The sequence below is a fragment of the Porites lutea genome, chromosome 13 (assembly GCF_958299795.1).
Source record: "Porites lutea chromosome 13, jaPorLute2.1, whole genome shotgun sequence".
Taxonomy (NCBI): Eukaryota; Metazoa; Cnidaria; class Anthozoa; order Scleractinia; family Poritidae; genus Porites; species Porites lutea.
In genome coordinates, this window is record NC_133213.1 from 10,102,041 (window position 1) to 10,122,780 (window position 20,740).

Here is a 20,740-nt window from a genome sequence, read left to right on the forward strand (position 1 = left end):
AGCATACGTGAATGAAATTTGGTCAATTTTTAGATAACACCACATGTATTTTTGTTAAGTTGTTCGAAACCATGTTTCGCGTGTTGTTCCTATTTCCGAAAATGCTGTTTACAAATCCGCTGTTAAGTACTTATGAAAAGCATTAGACAGCAGATACTACTATTTTTAAAAAGAAGACCCAGTGTACACAACTATAGTTTAAAAGGTTTGAATTTAGTTTTTGAGTCCGAATGAAGACTTCCTCAAAACCTCGTAATTTCACGTTTGGAACTAGTGAAACTTTATTGTTTCTAGCCGTTAAAAAGAATATTCTCAAAAACTAATAACTTCATTTTATTTCATTACACACCTTAGGCTTGCTACACTCGCGAAATCGATTTTTGACCGTGTCCGCGATTTTTCCAATTTTCATTGATTTTTACTGACATTCACTCTTTTGAGGTAAAATTTCCTTTCTAAGTCTCACCTCTTTTGGAACATTTAAAAATTCAATAAAAGTATGAAATAGCCAGCGCCGGACTAAACTACCATTATGAAAAGTGTTGAGATAGGTACGTTTATTGAAGGTCCACAAGCGTGCATACGAGGTTCTCACTGCGTGCGGAAGTACAAATATTGATGCTCATTAAACAATGCTTTTTAAAAATTCCAATAAATGCAAAAATTATAAAGAATTTTATACTCTTATGTTAGAATAGGTAATAGCATGATTTGTGGTGATATTTGGCATAAATACTACGAGTTATATTTCGAAAATTGTTGTACATTTCAAGAGCCGTTAGGCGAGTGAAATGTGAGACAATTTTGAAATATATGCCAAATATCACGTACAAATTATGCGGTTATTTGTTTATACTACTACCTGCAAACAGTTTGTAATTTTCACATATAGGTATTTCAAATTAATCTGAAATACCATTGTTCTAAGCCAATCAAATTGCAGAAATTTCGCTTGCAGTAGTTTAATGTATTAAATATATAAGTTTTAACAAACTCTCAGTATATCTTTGTTTATTTTCAAATAATCGTCCAATTGACGACCATCAGAAACACAGACAGCGACAGCAACGAGAAGGACCAAAAATGATTTATTTGTTCAAAATAACAACTCTGCGGAATACCCCAGCACGCCCAAGTTATGATTGCACTTTCTAATAACTTTTGAACGAAAGCAGTGCACCAAAAATATAAGAAAACACATAGACGGAACATTCAAGATTACTGTCGGCTAATCAATGAATCGTGACCAAGCTGATTTTACCAAAAATCGACTCGAAAATTGGGAATTACCCAGACCAGCTCTGAAGGTCCTTCTTTTTTAGAGCAGTGACCGTGAGTTACCTTTTTGAAAGTTCTCTGTAAGTACATAACCTCAAGCAGTGCTATAACCCCTTAAGTCCCAATACTGACCGACATCAATTTTCTCCTAAAAATATCGATATGTTGGCAAGAGAAATGGTTATGAGAGTTAATAGAATGATCACTAAAGAGAAAACTCTTTGATTTGTTATCAAATTCTCTCAACTAATTAGTTAAGGAAATGTATGAAGATCGATCAGTATGGAGAATTTATATGTTGACAGTGGGGCTTAAAGGGATAAAGGAGAAAACAAGATTCGGGAGGAGGGAAAAAAAGTTAACGTATCGGCCGTGTTTTGCATTCTTGTGTCTGTTGTTTGCTATTTTGAATTCATTTTGAAAAGCAAGAAATTGATAACTGATTCAGAAGATCGATGTCGACTAAAAGGCACGCGCCAATTTGCAATTGGGATAATTTTTTTTCTCTCTCTAGCAGTCTTGCATCTAGAGACAGTAGGAGTAAGATGCTTATCAACCTAAACTTCCTATTGAAATATCAAATGTTTCGCGCCTGAACGTTACTTTGGAAAAAATCAGAAAATATGGTCTTTCATTTGAGGCGATCGTCTTCTCCTCTTTTTGTCTGCTTGGTTGTTGTTTTTGAGCAACGAAGCTCAATCGTCGAATGTCTATGTAAAGTAATTTCAGTGAAGCAGAAAATGTCTCAAGTTTAAGCGCAAACTTCTGATAGTCTCGATTTTCCCGCTTAGAATAAAGCGTGCCCGTGGACCAATATATTACCTCTCCTCACAACCAAAATAATGGTAATATTGTCATAACAATATTCGCAACAAAGAAAAAGATAAAACATAAATAAATCGCGATATCAGGTGTAATGTTCTTACTTCGTGATTGCTAATTTGTCTGTTTGAACTTACAGATCTTCCAGTCGTCAACTGTGCAACCAACACTCACTTGTGCAATGCCAATGCTGTTTGCAAGAACATAGAGGGTTCTCATATCTGTATCTGCAATTCTGGATATATTGGAAATGGCAAAATATGCGCTGGTAATGAGGATTATTAATTTAAAATGCTCTTTCCAAGTCTTGGCTATAAGCCGATTATGCTTTAATATAGTGCTCATTTTTTTTTGTTTTTCCCTGTATCATGCTACCAGTCAGTCCGTCCGTCTGTCTCTCTGTCTCTCTGTCTCTCTTTCTGTCCGTCTGTTAGTCTTTCAGTCTGTCAGACTGTAAGACAGCCACTCTCGCCGTCAGTATGTTTGACTCAGTCAGTCTCTCAGACTCAGTCAGGCTGGCAATCAGTCAGTCAGTATGCGCGACTGTCAATTGAGTCCGTCAGTCTATCATTCTGACGTCTGCCTATCTTGAAGTATCTCTGGCTATCCATTTGTCATCTGTCCACCTTTAAAAGTGACGTTTTCGTTGCTGTCACTGTCGTCGATATAGCCATTCCTGTGGCTGCCAACGCTTATTGTAATAATACCATATCTGTACCTGTAACTCTGGTTATACTGAAGCGAGTGGGCAAACATTCTTAGGTGAGCAAAAACAGATAATAACACTTAAATTGAAGTGGAACATATACTTAGCTATATGGATTAGTTAGAAAGAAACTTCACCAACTAGATATGCCATTGCCAAAAAAAAAAAAAGGAATAAAATAGGGTTAGAGATAAACATAAAAAAGACGGTATAAAAGCTATTTACCATTAAAATTAAGTCAGTTAGTAGCAGATATAAAATACTGTCAGTTTTTTTTTTACAAAGTCGATTAAAAGAGTGATTCGTAAGGTAATAAAACAATGATTCATTTGCTAATAGTTTTCTGAACGTTCGTTTCCTCATTTACGAGTTTATAAACCGAACAGAGGATTTTATGTAATCTTAAAGCTCCGTCAGAAATCTTTTACCTAAAAAGCTTATGAAGTTCTTCGTATGTAGTGTTTTTATCGCTAAAAACAAACCGAACAGCCCTTTTAATCACTTTTTCCAGTTTTCCAGTCGTACCCTTTTACAGAAATGCCAGGTCCGTGCATAGCTGCTTTCAATATGGCAAAACATCCACTCACATAACACAAGATATGCTTCTAAAGACAATCTATATAAGACTTGTTATAGAACAAACACCGGCAAACAAACGATATCTGCAACGGCAGTAGATTTCTGGCATGAACTAACCCCTGACTTTAAACGCTTAAGTACTCCTCTTTTCACTAAAAGGGTCAAACAATACTTGTTAATTAAGCAAAATTCTTCTTCTGACATCTAACATCAACTAGCAACTTCAACTCTTCTGTGTGTATGCTATATGCTATATGCTATATGCTCTTAGCTTTATGTTGTGATGTTTGGGGGACGTTATTTTGGTTTGTTTAAAGAAGAACGTCGCGGCACATAGTGACTCCGAGGCGTTGATAGAGGGACTATGAACAGACGGTGTCTTGTTATTCCATGAAGGTGCTGTAAAACAACAATGATGTAAAATAGTGTAATTTAAATGAACATTGACGTAAATTTTAAAAGATGCATTATCGCGTTAATAAAGTGCATCGTAGATTAATAATGCAAAAGTGAAACTTGTTTGTCTCTTGTAGACATTGACGAATGTGACACCGGCACAGATTCATGCGATACCAATGCTTATTGTAACAACACTGTAGGGTCTCACAACTGTACTTGTTATTCTGGCTACACAGGAAATGGAGCAACATGCACTGGTAAATAATTATTAAACTGTTTAGTTTGAATCCGGGGGAAGGGGCATCGCTTTGACGTAAATATATGAATATCCATGTTTTCGTTGTTTTTGGTTCTTGTTTTTTGGCAGGATAGGCTTTTAAATAAAGTACCAATCTATTGACTCTTGTTCTCACTATTCATTAATGATGAGATATGGTGGCATGAGCGATTTAAGTCCTGCCTTTACTGCACACAAAAGATACAAAGGCACAGCCGCCCAAAGCTTTTAGTTTATAGTACGAAGCTGTCATCTAATATAATAAACCCTATGAAAGGGCCTTTTTTTTAAATTTTCCAACATCAAAGGTCTGACTCACGCTTCTATCTTCGTTTAGAAATTGACGAGTGTTCAAACAACACCCACAACTGCGCTACCAATGCTTACTGTAATAATACCATGGGCTTTTATTATTGCACATGCAATCCAGGATACACTGGGAATGGAACGTGGTGTACAGGTAAACGATAATTTGTTTACAGATTGACTGGGCACCATATATTCTTGTTCCTGCATTTTAGGAGCTATTTCTGGAAGCACTTCTTCAAAAACCTCAAAAAACAAACAAACAAACAAAAAAACATTTGATAACCGTCTCACATTCTTATGAATAATGAAATTCAGCATACAAAATTGCAAAAAAAGGTTGTCAAAATTGAACGTTGGTAACCCGTTGTGAGCTACTGCGATAATTAATATACACATTTCCTAAATATTCTCTTATGGCTCTATTTTATCTTTGATTTAAACTCGATTTTCTTTTGTTTTGGGGGGTGGCAATGTAAGGTTACCTTTTAATGAATTTAAAAATTTCAACTGAGGATCAACTTGAGCACAACAATTTTTATTACTTTGTAAAACTGCTCTTTCCTTCTCTTCTCTACCTAGTAGTTTAGAGAGGTCTTAACCCCCTCCTTACCTAGGCAAGAAAGAAAGCAAGAAGGAAGTTGGGCAGGCTAAGATCTCAGTTAAACTTCAAAGGACTGTATCACTTTTAACTTTTCCAATTTTATTACCACTATCGCGAAACTTAGTCAGAAAAAAAACTACTTTTTAAGAGCATGTAATAATCACTTTAAAGCCAATCTGTCTTTCATATGTGGACGAGTGTACACTCAGCAGCCATTCCTGTGACAACAATCCTCATTGTAATAACACTATGGGGTCCTATAACTGCACTTGTTATCCTGAATACACTGGAAATGGCACCTCGTGCACAGGTGATTCCTGCATAATACATTTTTTTACGATATTTGAGTGTTGTTACTAAGTTTAGTATTTTTTTTGTCAGTTCATTACAGAAACGCGCCCATTGAAAAACGTCGCCCGTGAAAAGTGGGGTACCCATTAGGCTTTGCGAGCAAAAACGAAGTTTCAAAGACTACCGTCGTTTTCGGTCTCTTATGAACTTCATAGCGGTTAACTTTTCTCACACTTTCAAGAGACAATGCAGAAACAATAGAAGTAGGTTGCCATTGTTTTACGTGTTGGAATGTCTTTGTCAGTGCTTCAAGTTTATGCAAAGAGAAGCATTTTTCTTCCTTGTGCACTAACATAAAACCCTCGCGAATTCGGTAGTCTCGTGCGAATCGTTTTGATGGCAAAACAGTTCAAGCTAATCAGAAACCAAATTATTCTTCACTTAAAAACTCATCTTCACGAAAATCACTAGATAAGATTGAATAAAAATGTTTGCAGCGTTTATAAATATTATTATCAGAAGCGGTATTGTAGTTGTTTTCAAGAGACGGATTAGATCGCTGTTTAGGTTTGGCCGTTAAATATGTAGTTATAGCGTTCTTAAAGAAAGTATCGCTCTTAATTTTGCCTTATACTTTGCTAAAATCAATATCTTAAATGAAGAATGTAAGTGAGAGTGCTTTTTCGTCGAATTTGCCCGTAACTTTTAAGGTTTATAATATTATCCAAAACCCGTGACAAAACGTAAACAAACTATCAACGCATCGGTTGCGCTCATATTTCATCGATCGATTCGAACACCAAGAAGTTTGTAAAAGGTAAAAATTCCTTTTAAGTCAGTGGATTGAATTATTTACGGCAAAATCAACAACAATCATCGAGGATTTTTCAATTTTGAAGCGTTTAACAGCAAAAAGTCACATGCTAATTCGGAGTAAATTTAGCAAGTTTTTAAACAGACTGACCTATTGTTAGTCGCGTAAAGTTCTATTCTTCATCGAAGAATAGGCAAATGTTGCGGATGTCTGAGCAGGAACAATAACCAGGAAAGGGATATACCCAGGGGATTTCTTGATTGACACTAAATTAACGTCATTTTTCACTTATTTGCATTTTCACGATCGACGTTTTTGAATGGGCGCGTTTCTGTAATGCTTCTTTTTCTCTATCAAATGTTAATGTCCTTTCAATCTTCTATCAAACGTCCTTTCTAAGACTTGATATGAGGTGAGCCAGCCCTGTTGCCGGCTGGCTCGCTTTCCTGACCAGGCTGATTCGGGGTTCGGCTCTTGCCTTGTCGCTGTGTGGGCTAGCCCGCTTGCCGAGAACTCGCTGCAAGGTTTTTCGCCAAACTTTAACAACCTAAAACAAAGAGAGAGGAGAAACAAAGGGGAACTCAACCTTTTTGCCGGTATCATTCTCTCTCACAGCCTGGTTGTTAGCCAATCAATTTGTCCTTCAGTCAGAGTCTGTCAGCTGCTCAGCCGTACTTTTTTTTCTTAGATGTTGACGACTGTACAGAAATGACCGATAATTGTGATGTCAATGCTTATTGTAACAATACTGTGGGGTCCTTCAACTGCACATGTAACTCTGGATTTACCGGAAATGGAACAACATGTGCTGGTAAATACTTTTACTTTGTTTGGTAAATATGATTACTTTGTTGTCGATGAAAGTTGGTTTTATTTTATCCCTCAAAGTCATGCATGTAGTGCCCAAAAAAAGTGCCACTTGCTTCCAATTCAGTAGAAATCTTCAACTGATAGCGAAAAAGGACGACATTTTGACTAAAATTTCTGACTAAGGTCCCAAGAAGCTAAAATAAAAGAATACTCTCAAGTTACTGCATATAAAATAAAGTGAAGAATAATTGCGATATTTTTGCAAACGAGACGCGCTATGTGAGGGAATCTGGATTCTTGGAATTTTTTGCTTGCGGGTTTCGAAATCCAACTTAATTTTGCGGAATCCGGAATTCGAGATCCTGGTCTTTGGTAGCCTCCCCGCAGACGTCCTTTGGGGTTCGTTTGTCACGCATTCATTTCTCCCCCACGGACGTCTGCTAAACACAGCCGACATTTACGTTCTGGATTGTTTGAATAAGCCAATGAGCGGTTAGTTATTGTGTCACGATCAGCCAATCACGCGCTGTGATATAAGTGAAACGGCACCTACGAATTATTTCTCGCTTTTTTAGAGGAATATTTATTCCATGCCTATGCATGGATGAGACTCCGAAGAAAGTTATAAGAAGCGAATTTTTTTGTTTTCTTTGCAGCTGTAATTTAGGAAAGGACCAAGTTCGCGTGTTTAGAAAAAGAGCAGTCGACATCGCAAGGCTCATCAAACGTGCTATGGACGTTGATGTATCTTTGTATTCTTCAAGTGAATTATTTATTTGCCCAGCTATCTTCTACCTGAGACGACTCAAACGTTTGGAAAAAAATCACAGAAATGATGCAATAAAGCTGCAGTCAGCTGAATAATTTTTGCGGAAGTTGTTGTAAGAATAAAATAATCTGCTTTTCTTTGAAAGACTTCAGACAACAGTCTCCCACACGAGCGCGGTCGAAAACAATAATTACCATTAACTCTGTATGTATTCGAAGTATTAAGAAAAGAGAACTTGTAAACGTGTATAGGGAAGATTTTCAAAGCATTCTTCGAAAACAAAGGCCGTTTCCTTTTTTGCGAAATGTAATTCCACCAAGGTCATGGGTCGCGGACCAAAGACCACTACGCGAAATTTGGTTATATTTTTTCAAGAATAGGTAAAACAAAAAATTCAAAGTCTACAGCAATGTGCTTCGAACGGCAGAAAAAGGTTTATCCGAAACTTGTTCTGCAAAAAGGCACGTCTTCCCGTTGCGTTTATTTATTCACAAGCTAGTAAACATGACCACGGTGCCGCCGAGGTCCAAACTTCAAGCTAGAACGACAAATTAACCTACCTGTCAACAAACTTTAATCTCGCTCCTTCAAAGAAAGAAAGAATGCTTATAATCAATAAATCATTGAACCTTTCATTGTTCATTGTATTTTATTTCTCGACGAAATATTTAATCATGCTCGGGAAAGTCGCGAACCAAGGACCACATACTAACTGTACAAGTCACTCGCTAACATTTCCTCCACCGATCGATCTTCAACCAAGCTTCTGGGCTTCCGTAAACAACAGAGAAAGTCCCTCTCTCGACAACCCTCATATTCTCTTTGCTAATATCACTGAGCATTACAGCAGGAATACCAATATTTTCCAGCTTTGTAGATTGATCTTTCAAGATTTACCAGGGGCGAAACAACAACAACAATAATGTCCAGTGGTTCCACGCACTGTGTCGCAAACAAGCAGCAAAGCTTGATAGATAAGGGATTTGCCAAATCCAGTCGGCAAATTTATGAACTCATCGGTTTTCGCTATAAAATGTGCAGGATAGTTTCTCTCTGATACTTGTTTAACTCTGTATTAATTACAAATTTCTCGCACACTCGATCAAAAGCCTCACTGATCGTGCGAATCTTAAGAAGCGGCTCGGGTTACGTTTTACAAAAATCTGTAAACGGCCTGTGATTGGTGAACATGAATGTCGGCTGTGTTTAGCAGACGTCCGTGGGGGAGAAATGAATGCGTGACGAACGAACCCCCAAAGGACGTCTGCGGGGAGGCTAGGTCTTTGGAATTCCAGGATACAGCTCAAGGAATCCGGAATGCTATTAACGATCCAGAATTCAAGTTCCATTGACAAAGACTGAAATCCAGTTCCTGGAATATTGCGGAGTCCAAGGCGTGGAATCCAGAATCCAAGATTGTCTGCATGGATTCCCTTGCATGGGGCGATACAAGCCATGGAATAACGACAATTACGAAGTTTTATATGAGCATGGAGCATTAATTAAATATACTCCTACAGTGTCATTGCATTAAAGATATGAATGGAGTGAACGTAATTTTCCGAGAAAGTAAGATGATTGTAAAATGTTCTACCGCGGTGTTTGTATAGGTAATAGCATGATTAGTAGTGATATTTGGCAAAAATACCACAAGTGATATTTCAAAATTGTTATACGTAATTTCATGAGCCGGTAAGCGAGTGAAATTTGATACAATTTTGAAATATCACGAGTGGTATTTATGCCAAATATCACGTACAAATTATGCTATTATTTGTTTATACTACTACCCGCAAAAGGTTTGTAATTTTCACATGTAGGTATTTCAAATTAAGCTGAAATACCACTGCTCTAAGCCAATCAAATTGCAGAAATTTCTCATGTAGTGGTATAAAATCAGGTAGAGCTAAAATTATATTAATAAGCAAACATTTTTCACATTTGTTTTCTACCCCGTCGAGCTCTTTATTTTTTACGTTACTATCTGAACTTTAACTTGCTGCCAATCATGTGACGTCATTTTTTCGCCAAAAACCGTTAAAATCGAAAAACAAAAAACATACGATTCTTTGAAATACAAAGTTCTACCATTCTGCAAAGTTTGAGCTCAAACCGATGAAAATTGTAAAAGTTATTCCTTAGACTGCCGTTTCAGGCGTAAAGATCACTTGGCGTGATACGTATTTCTTCTGTTTTAATTCACTTTATAAAGCCAATCTTTCTCTCTTTCAGATGTGGACGAGTGTACACTCGGCAACTATTCCTGTGACAACAATGCTTTTTGTAATAACACTGTCGGGTCATATAACTGTACGTGTTACCCTGAATACACTGCAAACGGCACCTCGTGCACAGGTAAATTCTTGTTTGAGACACCTCTTGAAAATATATATATTTTTTACTTAGTTCTCAATGTCCCTTTTGCGTTGCCCCGAATTCTATAGTCTTTCACTTTAATTTTATCTGTCCCTTCGTCTGTCTGTCTGTCTATCTGTTTATTCAGCCTTGTGATATAGTCTGAGCACTTTGCTCTCACATTTGAAATTATATTTGAAGCGGCCCACGTTACAAAATTCAGCGTGGTAAAATGTTTAAGTCCAGCCTAAATGCTATCTTTTCTTAGATTTTGACGAGTGTGCAGCTAACACCGATAATTGTGATGTCAATGCTTATTGTAACAATACTATGGGGTCCTTTAATTGCACGTGTCACTCTGGATACACAGAAAACGGAACAACATGCACTGGTAAATATGATTACTATGTTCTCGATAATAGTTCCTTTTTTATCCCATATCCAGTGTACAAAGCAAAGGATCAATTGCTTCCATTTCAATCGAAATAACCAAATAATGGCGAAAAAAGGGGAAAATTTTCACACAACGGTTTTGGTCACAATGTTATACTTAGTGACTAAAAAGAGAATATACTTTTAAGATATATATAACAAATTCAAAGCTATCACAGAGAATCAACTCTAAACCCCTAACGGGCTGTATTTACGTTTTGAGAAAGGAGATGTGTTTTAACAATAAACTATATAGTTATAATTATTAAATATACTGGTGACTATATTGTCTAACTGTTTGTTCAGACAAAATAAACTTAATGTTTACTAAAATTATCACTCAGACGCAGACGAATGCCTGAACAACTCTCACAGTTGTAGCGAAAATGCCACCTGCATCAACACCGAAGGGTCCTTCAACTGTAGTTGCAAACCAGGGTACTTTGGAAATGGCCAAAACTGTTCAGGTTGGTTCTTGGAATTCCTAGGTGGCTTTCCATTAGTTTTGAGACTACTGGTTCAGTAAAGAAAAAGAGTGTAAAATGTATCCTGGTGTATCTCTTAAACAACGAGGATAAACAAAAGAGAGTAACTATTGACCCCCTTTTCTGTACTACGATGGGAATATAAGATAAGATGGTTGACCGAGATATAAACAGTATCCATCAATGATCGTGTTACTTCTTTAGTAGGAAAAAGAGATCCGGAGAAGCTTTTTTTAAGTCTTAGTAGGTGGCTTAGTGGATGGAAAAATTCAGAAGTCATTCTCAGTCACACAACAAACCAGTTACACTTCTAAAAACCAACTTCTACAAGCCTTCGTACCCTCTAATCCAGGGTACAAAGGAGATAGATGTAATTGTGCAAGTTAAATTATTTGTTGTTGTTGTGTTTTTAATCCATTTAAAACTGTTTGCAATAGTTTCAGAGGTGAGTGATGTAATGTTCTGAAATCAGTGTGAGAAAGGGAATGTGTTTTCACCGTAAACTATATACTATAGCACTATATCTTGCTGGTGCCTATGTTATTTAAATGTTTGTTCAGGCAGAATACATTCAATATTTACTAAAATTATCACTCAGACACAGACGAATGCCTGAACAACTCTCACAATTGTAGCGAAAATTCCACCTGTACCAACACCGAAGGGTCCTTCAACTGTAGTTGCAGACCAGGGTACATTGGAAATGGTCACTACTGTTCAGGTTGGTTCTTGGAATTCCTGTCTTACTTTCCGCTTAGCTTTGATATTACTAATTTAGTAACATGAAAAAAAAGTAAATGTTCAGCGATGTACTACTATTATTTGCAATAAATTATAGGAAACTGTTGCTCGCTCTTTTTGAAATAATTTCATTTATTTATTCAATTATTATTTAGTTACTTAGTGGTCACGTATGGTGGATTATGTCAGAGCTCATCTCTAAATATTTGCAACATCATGTAAAATACATCCTCAGATAGCATTTAAACAACACGGAAAAACAAGAGGGAGTAACTATTAACCCCTTTTTCTCTATGACGATGGGATTTTAAGATAAGATCATTGACCGAGGTAAACAGTATGCAGTAATGATCGTACTACTTGTTTAATTGGAAAAAGAGGCCCTGCCGGGGAGTGGAGGGGGGGGGGGGGGGGGGTTCCATGTCGCTCTTCTAATTTTTTAAACGTCTCCTGTCGGTGTTAATAAATGCTTCATGTCGCTGTTGGAAAATGAACGAAAATTCTTTGTCTGTCAGAATTTTAGAAAAGGGCGATAGCGATGCGTTGTAGAGAAACCATTGCACTTTCTCAGTTAATATGGGTCGTATCGAACTCCTATACATCGCCATTCACAACTGAGTGATCCGCCTTGAATATTTTAAGACTAAATGACCTGATAAATCGTGAAGGCTCGGTGGTCTACTCTGTGAGAGCGGCTCGGTGGTTAAGTTAACTGCTTCCTGGTCTCTCCACCGTCGTCACCGCCGTGTTGCTTACATTTAAGAAGAAACTTAAGTCTGGATCACATTGTCTGTCTTCAGCTATAGTGGGTACGACGACCACAATGCTGGCAGGGGATTGAAAGCCTTGTGATGTTCTAACATCCCTTTAATGGAGATGTTGTATCTTCAAAATAGTCGCTTCACGCTACATTTAGGGAAGAAACCGCCACTCTAACGAACCACTTAACTCATAGCATTTACCTCTTCACCTTACAAATCAAGACGCAGTGGTGTTCTCACGGTTCTACCTGATGATGTGAACAAAGCAAGCAAAGCATAAAAGAGATGTAAAGCGTGCACAAGATGAAGCTATATGACGAACAACCTCGTTCCCAGGTCTCCCAGGAATTGTACGGGGTTGCGTAACTAAGTGAGGTGTAACGAGACCCACACCCAGGAGGGTCCACTGAAGATCACTGACAAGAGACGTTCTCTGAGGCGCAAGGAAAGTTGACGAAAATTACTTCTTCTAGGTATTCAGACTGGTGATAAATAAGCCAAACCACCGTTCTTTGTCGCTTATTCTCGGCTTTGCCCTCACTGTCGTAATTTGGCCGAGGGAGGTTGTCTCTTGTCGCGATTTTATTTTACCCTCTGTCGGTACTTTTTGGGTCATGTTGCTTGTCGGAATTTACCTTGGCGAGCCTCGGAAAAGAGAGATCCGGAGCAGCTTTTTCAAGTCTTAGACGGTGGCTTAGTGGGTGGAAAAGTTCTGAGGTCATTCTCAGTCACACAACAAACCAGTTACAATTCTACAAACAGCTCTTGCATGCACAATTTTGTTTGGATAGAAATATTATGGTTCATAATATGACCAATATTCCTGCCAGGTCAGGTTGTGGATTGATAAATGCAGAAGCTCTTCTTGGTAGAGACACTACATCAGTTCCAATTAACTATAACCACAGATCACAACATTACTAGCACGGGGGAAAATTGTATGTGTAGAATTTGTACGATCAACGCTGAATCAAGGAATCATTCAAAATGCAGATGCATGTACAATGTAACTCTGTTCCCCCTTCCCCCCCCCCCCAAAAAAAAAAAAAGAAAACAAAAACGAACAATTATGCACAACCGGCAGTGCTCAAGGTGATCCATGGTTGAGACGCATATCAGCGAACAATCTATTTCCTTTGAAGACACTATTACCGCGATGTTCAATAGTCTTTGAACTACCCTAAAAAAGTTTGGTATTAATCTCCCCATCCGTCCGTCCGTCCGTCAATCACTTTATTACATCTTTCCGTCCACGATTATCCAAGAAATAAAATTTATGCAGTTTTATCTCGCGTTCGAGCAAAGAGAACACCTAATCAGTTCTGCTAGGATAAATCCTCTGTTAGCGTTGGTTTAGTTATTACTCACTTTCACTTTCTCGCTCATTTCGAAATTGTCGCGTGGCATTACTGTTAAGCTTGTTTCCGATAGATATAGAGGTCATGGGTTCGAATCCCGTTGAAGTCCCGAATTTTTTTTCGGTTTTATTTGAATTTGAAACTATCACTGCGTCGATCATATCTTAATTTTTTCATGTTATTTTCCGCAGTCATTTTTTCATAATTACTCTAATATGCATGCATGTTATTTATTATTTATTATTTATTATTCTCTTATTAGTAGTTTTTAGATAGTCATTTTATGACAATTCTCTTTCGTGCACAAGAAGAATGTACATAGGGTATATATTTTAATATTCATATTTTAATATTATTATTATTATTATTATTATTATTATTATTATTATTATTATTATTATTTTTTATTATTATTCGTCGTCCATTGACTTTACCACCTATCTACCTTTCTATCTAATCTACCCGCTGGACATGTGAAAAAAGAGGCTGTGGCTGGGTATACCGATATTATACAGATAGATTTACCGACCGTGATATTTTCTTATCCAAAATAACCTTTCTGTGTCATCCTTGTCTTTCCATTTTTAGAATTTTCAATGAACTCAACAATATTACATGGAAATCAGTATTACCTCCGTCATCTTCACCGTTTTCTTGCTAGCGCTCCTGAGGTTGGGGAGGATTCTTCTTGGCTTCTTTGCTACCGTGCTTCTTTACATGGTTGGAAAGCCAAGGCCTTCCATGATAGATGCGACGGTAAAAGAAATACTGTGACCATCGTACAGAAAGGCGAATATTTCTTTGGAGGATACACTGACATTCCTTGGAGTAAGATTTTGTATTGAATTTTAATAATTATCTTTAGTAGGTAAAAGATTCAAGGGCTTTAGGCACTGTGCAATAATTATCAGGAGGGGGAGCCTGACAGGCTGAGATTACTTAGCGAAACGTAAAAACAAGGAAACCAATTTCCTTGGAAGAAAAACATAAGGCTAAAGCTCGAAAGTGTGAGATTAAACATTGGTTGCCCTGTGGTATGGACGGTCGGTCGCTTGGTCGGGCGGTGTACGGTCACGTGATTATCAAATTTTCTAGGATTGACATATTTACTTAGCTATGGGGCTCCGCACACGCGCGCGTGGAGCTCCACTATTAAGAATAATCAGATAAAATGACGTCATGCAGATAGGCAAATTTCACTGTCTGCTGAAAGGAAATTATAAAAGGTAACAAAAATGTTAATTAAAGAAATAGAAAAATTTGAAGTATATTCACTTACTTGAAATTCCTATTTTATGCTTTTGTTTTGTTTTGTTAGAATCCAGTGGTGGCTATGCCAAAACCCCCAACGCATTTATCTTTTCTCTCAACAATTCTGAAGGGCTGGCACCGTTTTTGAGCAAGGTGAAGCAAGAAAAGACAGCAATGGCAATTGACAGGCATTCATATTATGGTCCAAAGTTTGGTAACGACCTCGTCATTCATCTTGATGCCAGCCGTATCAGCTTCTCACAAGCAGGCCTGGGCGTGTACTACTCTGTTCCAGCTTCAGTGAATGACATGCATACAATCCTGAAGGGGCCTGGACAATATTTCTCACCAGATGAGGTGGAGGTATTTTATCTTGACCCATCCCACTAAATGCAAGATAACACGAACTGAGTTTAACTGAAAGCGAAGCGATGCATTTAATTTAACCCAAGCATCTAATCAATTCTTTTTTGCTTTCTCTTCCTTTTTTTTCTTTTCGGCTTTTGTTTTATTTATCCATTTATTTATAGAACAGAGTTAATTTCTGGAATTAAGAAATGTAAGGTTGTCAAAAGGAATCTTCAAAGAAAAGTTCAACGCCAGCTAGTCTGAGTTTTAACTCTGAAAATTTAGTAGTCTGAGTCTGCTGTGAAAATTGGCTTGCCTACAGCAAATGTTCTGGACATAGATGTCAGAAAAGGCTGTCTAGGGTACAGGCTCCAGATTTAGTAATGCACGCTACCAGATACTTTCCTTGCTCAGGTAACTGTCGATGATCAACGCTTAAAACGGAGCATGCACTACTCATCACAACACTGTAATCGCTTGAGTAACTAAACACACGATGACAAATATGATAACAAAAAATACTGAACGTTCTGCTCTATAATTCTCTTCTATAAATCATAAATAAAACACTACTATGCATAGGGTACGCCGTGTGCCAGCGAGTGCACGCTTTCTTAGAGTCGCCAGTGTTGTTGCATCTCCCTGCGACGCATCTTACAAGCATGTTTTACCTTTTTAACATCAGTTTCAGTTTGAAGAAATAGATTTTTCTAGTGAGAACGTTACACTTGTTTACTTGTATCGAAAGTCAATTGTTCCTTGATTTACGACATAGTTTTTTTTAATCTACGTCACAGCTCCTTTGTTTCCTTGAGGTTTCCGAAAGAAGGCTATCGCATTACGTACTAACCAGCTTATTTGAGGCTGGGCGCTTATTAACTTTTTCTGCCTTTAGGATGGGCGCTTATTCGAGGTGGGCGCTAATTCGAGGTTGGGCGCTAATAATCGAATAAATACGGTAATTTATTGTACGCCAAAATGGCGGCAAATTTGAATGCTTCACATTGCAAAAAATCTCATTGTTTTCAAATTGTAAACCATATCATGTTTTGAGGGATGTTCTCGTAGTTATGTATACTTTTCATTAAAAAATAAAAATGTTTAGTTTATGGGTACTTTAAGAAGTGATACACTACATTAAAAAGATAAGCAAAGTGCAATAGTCAAGCCTCTTCAACAAGAGGCATAGAATGGTTAATGGAGCTTCGTCGCGCGTTCCTAGACGTGGCAAATGCACTAAGCTAAGCGGTCAGTTGCTAGACCCAAAAGATCGAGACATTTGCAACAAGTGCTTTGACTGCTCTTTTAGGGTACAGCTTCATAGTAGTAAGTTGCTTATTAACGAGTAATTATCGAACTAGGGTTACCGTCTGGGGATTTCTATGATGACTTAAAAATCCTGCATGAATCGATCGAGTCATAACACTTGTATAGTAACGCAAACCAACAGAAACGGTAAGCATAAGTTATATTAGTACATACACACTCAGTGATCTTGGTGATTTAAGCAATCTGATTGGTTCGCTATCTCGGACTATTCAACAATATTCACCTCCTAGCGGATAATGTGGATAATGTGTGAGCTCGGTGTTTTTCCCATTTTTTTAGAGAACAATCTTCTAAAAGTCGACAAAATCCTAGGGTGACTTTTTTTAAGGCAAGAAAAGACTTGGAAGGATTCAATACGGCGTTTTTCAATTTACTGTAGCTGAGTTTTGTGCTCGATGGATTGTTTACAACTCCCGTGTATTCGCGTAGAAGAAGCCGTTTCGTGAAAAACTCAGCGTCTTCAAACAAGAAAACTTTGGCCCAGAAATCGAAGTTTATTTATGACAAACAAAATTAAAACGAAATGTTTGCAGAAATTCTACGTTTTAAGTAAACAGGAAAAAGAATGATACAGGAAGACGAGGTCTTACCTCGAGCAACCGAGCCGCCATTTTTGTCAGCACTTCATGCGAAGAACGACACAACAAACCCTTTTGGCTATAAACTTGGCGAGTCAACAGAAAACAACAAAGCTCTACTTTTCTTCTCAGGTAAGGAAACAGTTCAAACTTTTAGCGGTTCCATTTAAGCCATTACGGTGTTGTTTGCGAAATGATAAACTTGTGAATTGCCATGTTTGAAAATTCTGCAAAGATCCATTTTTAAAGTTACGCGTGATTTGATCTGTCAATCAAATCGTACTTTTTAATGGTTTCCTCTCTGATTTTGTTGAGATCACTTCTTGTGTATATACTAAAACAATTATTCTTTTCAATCTCGGTGAATAGTGGCTTTAGGAATATTTACCTCGCCGCTTTCGCGGCTCGGTAAATATTTTGCCACTATTCACCTCGATTTCAAAGAATAATTGTTAAATATCTAAAGTTCTGCAGTTGGCAAACGATTAGGCTTTTTGCCCCGGTAGAAAACTTTCTTTTGCCACAAGAAGCGAGGAGTTTCTTCCTCTGTAAAGTTCTTGCACAAAGAATTCAGACTAGCAGGATTAGCTCTAGAGTTGTTCCTCTTCAATCAACTAAAACATGTTATTATTGTCTAGTATATATTTTGTGATCGTAATAACACCTAACGAGAATTTAAATTAACGCAAGAAAAAAACCTCTACTTGTACGATATTTTATTTTTTAACATAGCATGCTCACTCGCGATTGAGCAACTTTAATTGCGACATATTTCCATTTATGTTATCCCAACATTTTGTTCTTTTGTGATAACTATCAAATATAACTTGCCACAGTATTTAATTCCATGCCATCAGATATCCATCTGATGTCATTTTACATGTTCATCACTTATTTAAGTGTTTCGATGCAGTTTTATTCACACTAAAATGTACTGAGAAAACAGGTTAGTTTTCAGGATCCCAGCAAAGAAATTACACCAAAGTTTCTAAGCAGCGAAATATGATATGAAGCAGCATTCTGACGTTACTTAAGAGTAATTTGAGTCATTTAGAACTTTTTTTATTAAATAATTTATCAAGGCTTAATAGGACAATTGCATGATGACGTCATTTTACTACAACTACCAGAATCCTTGAGTTTGTTGTTTTCTTGTGCAAATTAAGGCTATTATTCTTAAATCTTCAGCGGGATTGACAAATTTAAATAACAAAGCAAGACCGAAATGAATTCTGGTAGTTGTAGTCAAATATCGTCATCGTGCAATTGTCCTATGGAAAATATTAGGTTTGAAATATATTTACGTCTTACATATTTAAATTCAAACATTAACATTTTTTTTTTATTTCTCACTGAGGTTATTTGCTAAACACCACACTTTAATTTCCTGGTGTCGGAATTTCAGTAACAGGTCTAGATCGCGCAAAAGTCGCCTTTTTTGGGTTTTGTTTTTTCAGAGTTTTTTGTTTATTGTTGTCATAGTGATATCGATTTTACTTAAAACTGTATTTTGGCAAACTCCAATTCATAGTCAATCACTGATGAAAATTTAATAGCGATCGGACAAGGATAAAATCGCTTTTCAGGCGATTTAAAAATATCGGTATGCCGGGTCTCTGAAAAACTGTTTCGAAACACCCTGTGTCATTGTCTGAGAAAGTGTTCCAGGGGCCAAAAGTTGTAGTCAACCGATTTGGCTGAAACTTGGCACAGAAGTTAGGTGTGATGAGATATTTCAAAAGCCTTTTTGGCTCACTTCTCTGACTTTTAGTTTTGGAGTTACAGGGGGGGTCTCATTTTTTGCCCTTTGAGCACCAAAAATCCAGCCTTCCAGGGAGCATTTTGAAAGTGTGATAAGACCCCACTGGTACATTGTGCTGTCAAATGAATTTGACCATGAACTCTAATATAATAGAGCTTTCAGTTCATGCAAGTAACTTTGCCCTCAAGGTATTACACAGAGAGGAGCCTGGGCCTAGAGTTTGGTCAAAATTGATGTGAAAATTACAACCCAAAATAGCCATTTTTCAAAATTTCACTATATTCACCTGCCTTCTTGCATAACTTCCATACCTATTCCACTGTTTACTTAGTCACCCAATTATCAAAATCAGTTGAGAAAAATTTGGCTTATTATGGTTTATTGAATTTTTGGAACAAACACTTCATGCCCCTCTAAGGCGATGCAAAATGGAATTTTGAGCATAATTCAGATCATAAAGAAACCAAATTTTTGACAAGAAGCCCTTATTCTGTATTTGGTAAGTGAAAATGAATTGTCAAAGCCAAATCAGTTTCATTGTTTAGAAATACACCGATTCTTACCTTTAAATTGGTGTAAAACGGGCCTCTGATTAGCACCAAAACACATGATTTAGCAAAATAAAGGTGATTTTATTCTTTGAAAACCTAGCAACCACCATGGGAACACATATGATGAAGTTCTGACGTAGATGTAACGATCTTTTTACAAGATGCCTAAATTTTTCTTTGATTCATATTCAGTTTCACCACAGGTGGCCCAAGCATAATATGGGCCACCTGTGGCATAATATAAGAGTTTGTATGGGAAAAATAGAGTTTGAAACTTAGATGAAATAAATGAAGTAAAAGCGATAAAAGTTATCAATAAAGTGTAAATATTGTTACCTGGAGTTGTTGTCTTTGTTTTTACGAAGTTTCAGCTCGATTTGAGAACTTATACATCATCTGACCTGACATTTATTTCATCTAAGTTTCAAACTCTATTTTTCCCATACAAACTCTCATATTACTCCACAGGTGGCCCATATTACGCATGGGCCACCTGTGGTTTTACGTCATATTTCTAAACATTACTCCAAGTCTCCATACTTTGCCAGGCCCATTCTTTTTATATTTTTACCAGATAAATTTAGCTTATCAAAAGGTTTGCTAACATATATTCTTCGTCTGACCTTGTATTACCCTGAATAGTTGTTGTAAATACCCATCAGCAAAGGAGTATGACTATACATACATAGATTATACAAACATATACGAGCTTCAGTGTGCGGTATCGAGGTGAACTGTCATTTTCCGAGTCCTATAGAGATAAAAAAAAAATGAAACCATCCATCCACAGTTAGGAGAGCTGGATAACAAAAAGCTTGTTTTGCTTTTATAAAGAAAACAACCCAAACAAATCCTTACATTGAGATGATGCAATTGTTATTACATCAAGTTAGCTGGCCTGCAATTTTGGAGAGTGGGGACTGGACGGAGTTCCTGTCCAATCCTTCTTCTTTTCGTGGGAATTTGTTGTGTTTTTCGTCAGGGCCGAGTTGTTCAAAGCAGGGTTAAGATAACCCAGGATTAGTGCGAGATTTGAATTCAGATTTGAAAGCTTAAAAAGCATTTCAGTTTTAATTCTTTTTGTCTACAAGTTGATGATTGGAAGCTCTAAAAATAGCAGAGAAGGTTATCCGA

At 37.2% G+C, this 20,740-nt stretch overlaps 1 protein-coding gene across 1 annotated transcript; it reads left to right on the plus strand.

The window, feature by feature from the left end:
• Positions 1-5,161: 5,161 nt before the first annotated feature.
• LOC140922342 (uncharacterized) lies at positions 5,162-16,717 on the plus strand. The gene is made up of 8 exons (XM_073372333.1): positions 5,162-5,281; positions 6,765-6,887; positions 9,888-10,010; positions 10,279-10,401; positions 10,787-10,909; positions 11,526-11,648; positions 14,376-14,615; positions 15,106-16,717. The coding sequence occupies exons 1-8, from the start codon at positions 5,221-5,223 to the stop codon at positions 15,426-15,428; spliced, it is 1,239 nt and encodes a 412-aa protein (XP_073228434.1). The 5' UTR covers positions 5,162-5,220; the 3' UTR covers positions 15,429-16,717.
• The last annotated feature ends 4,023 nt before the right edge of the window (positions 16,718-20,740 follow it).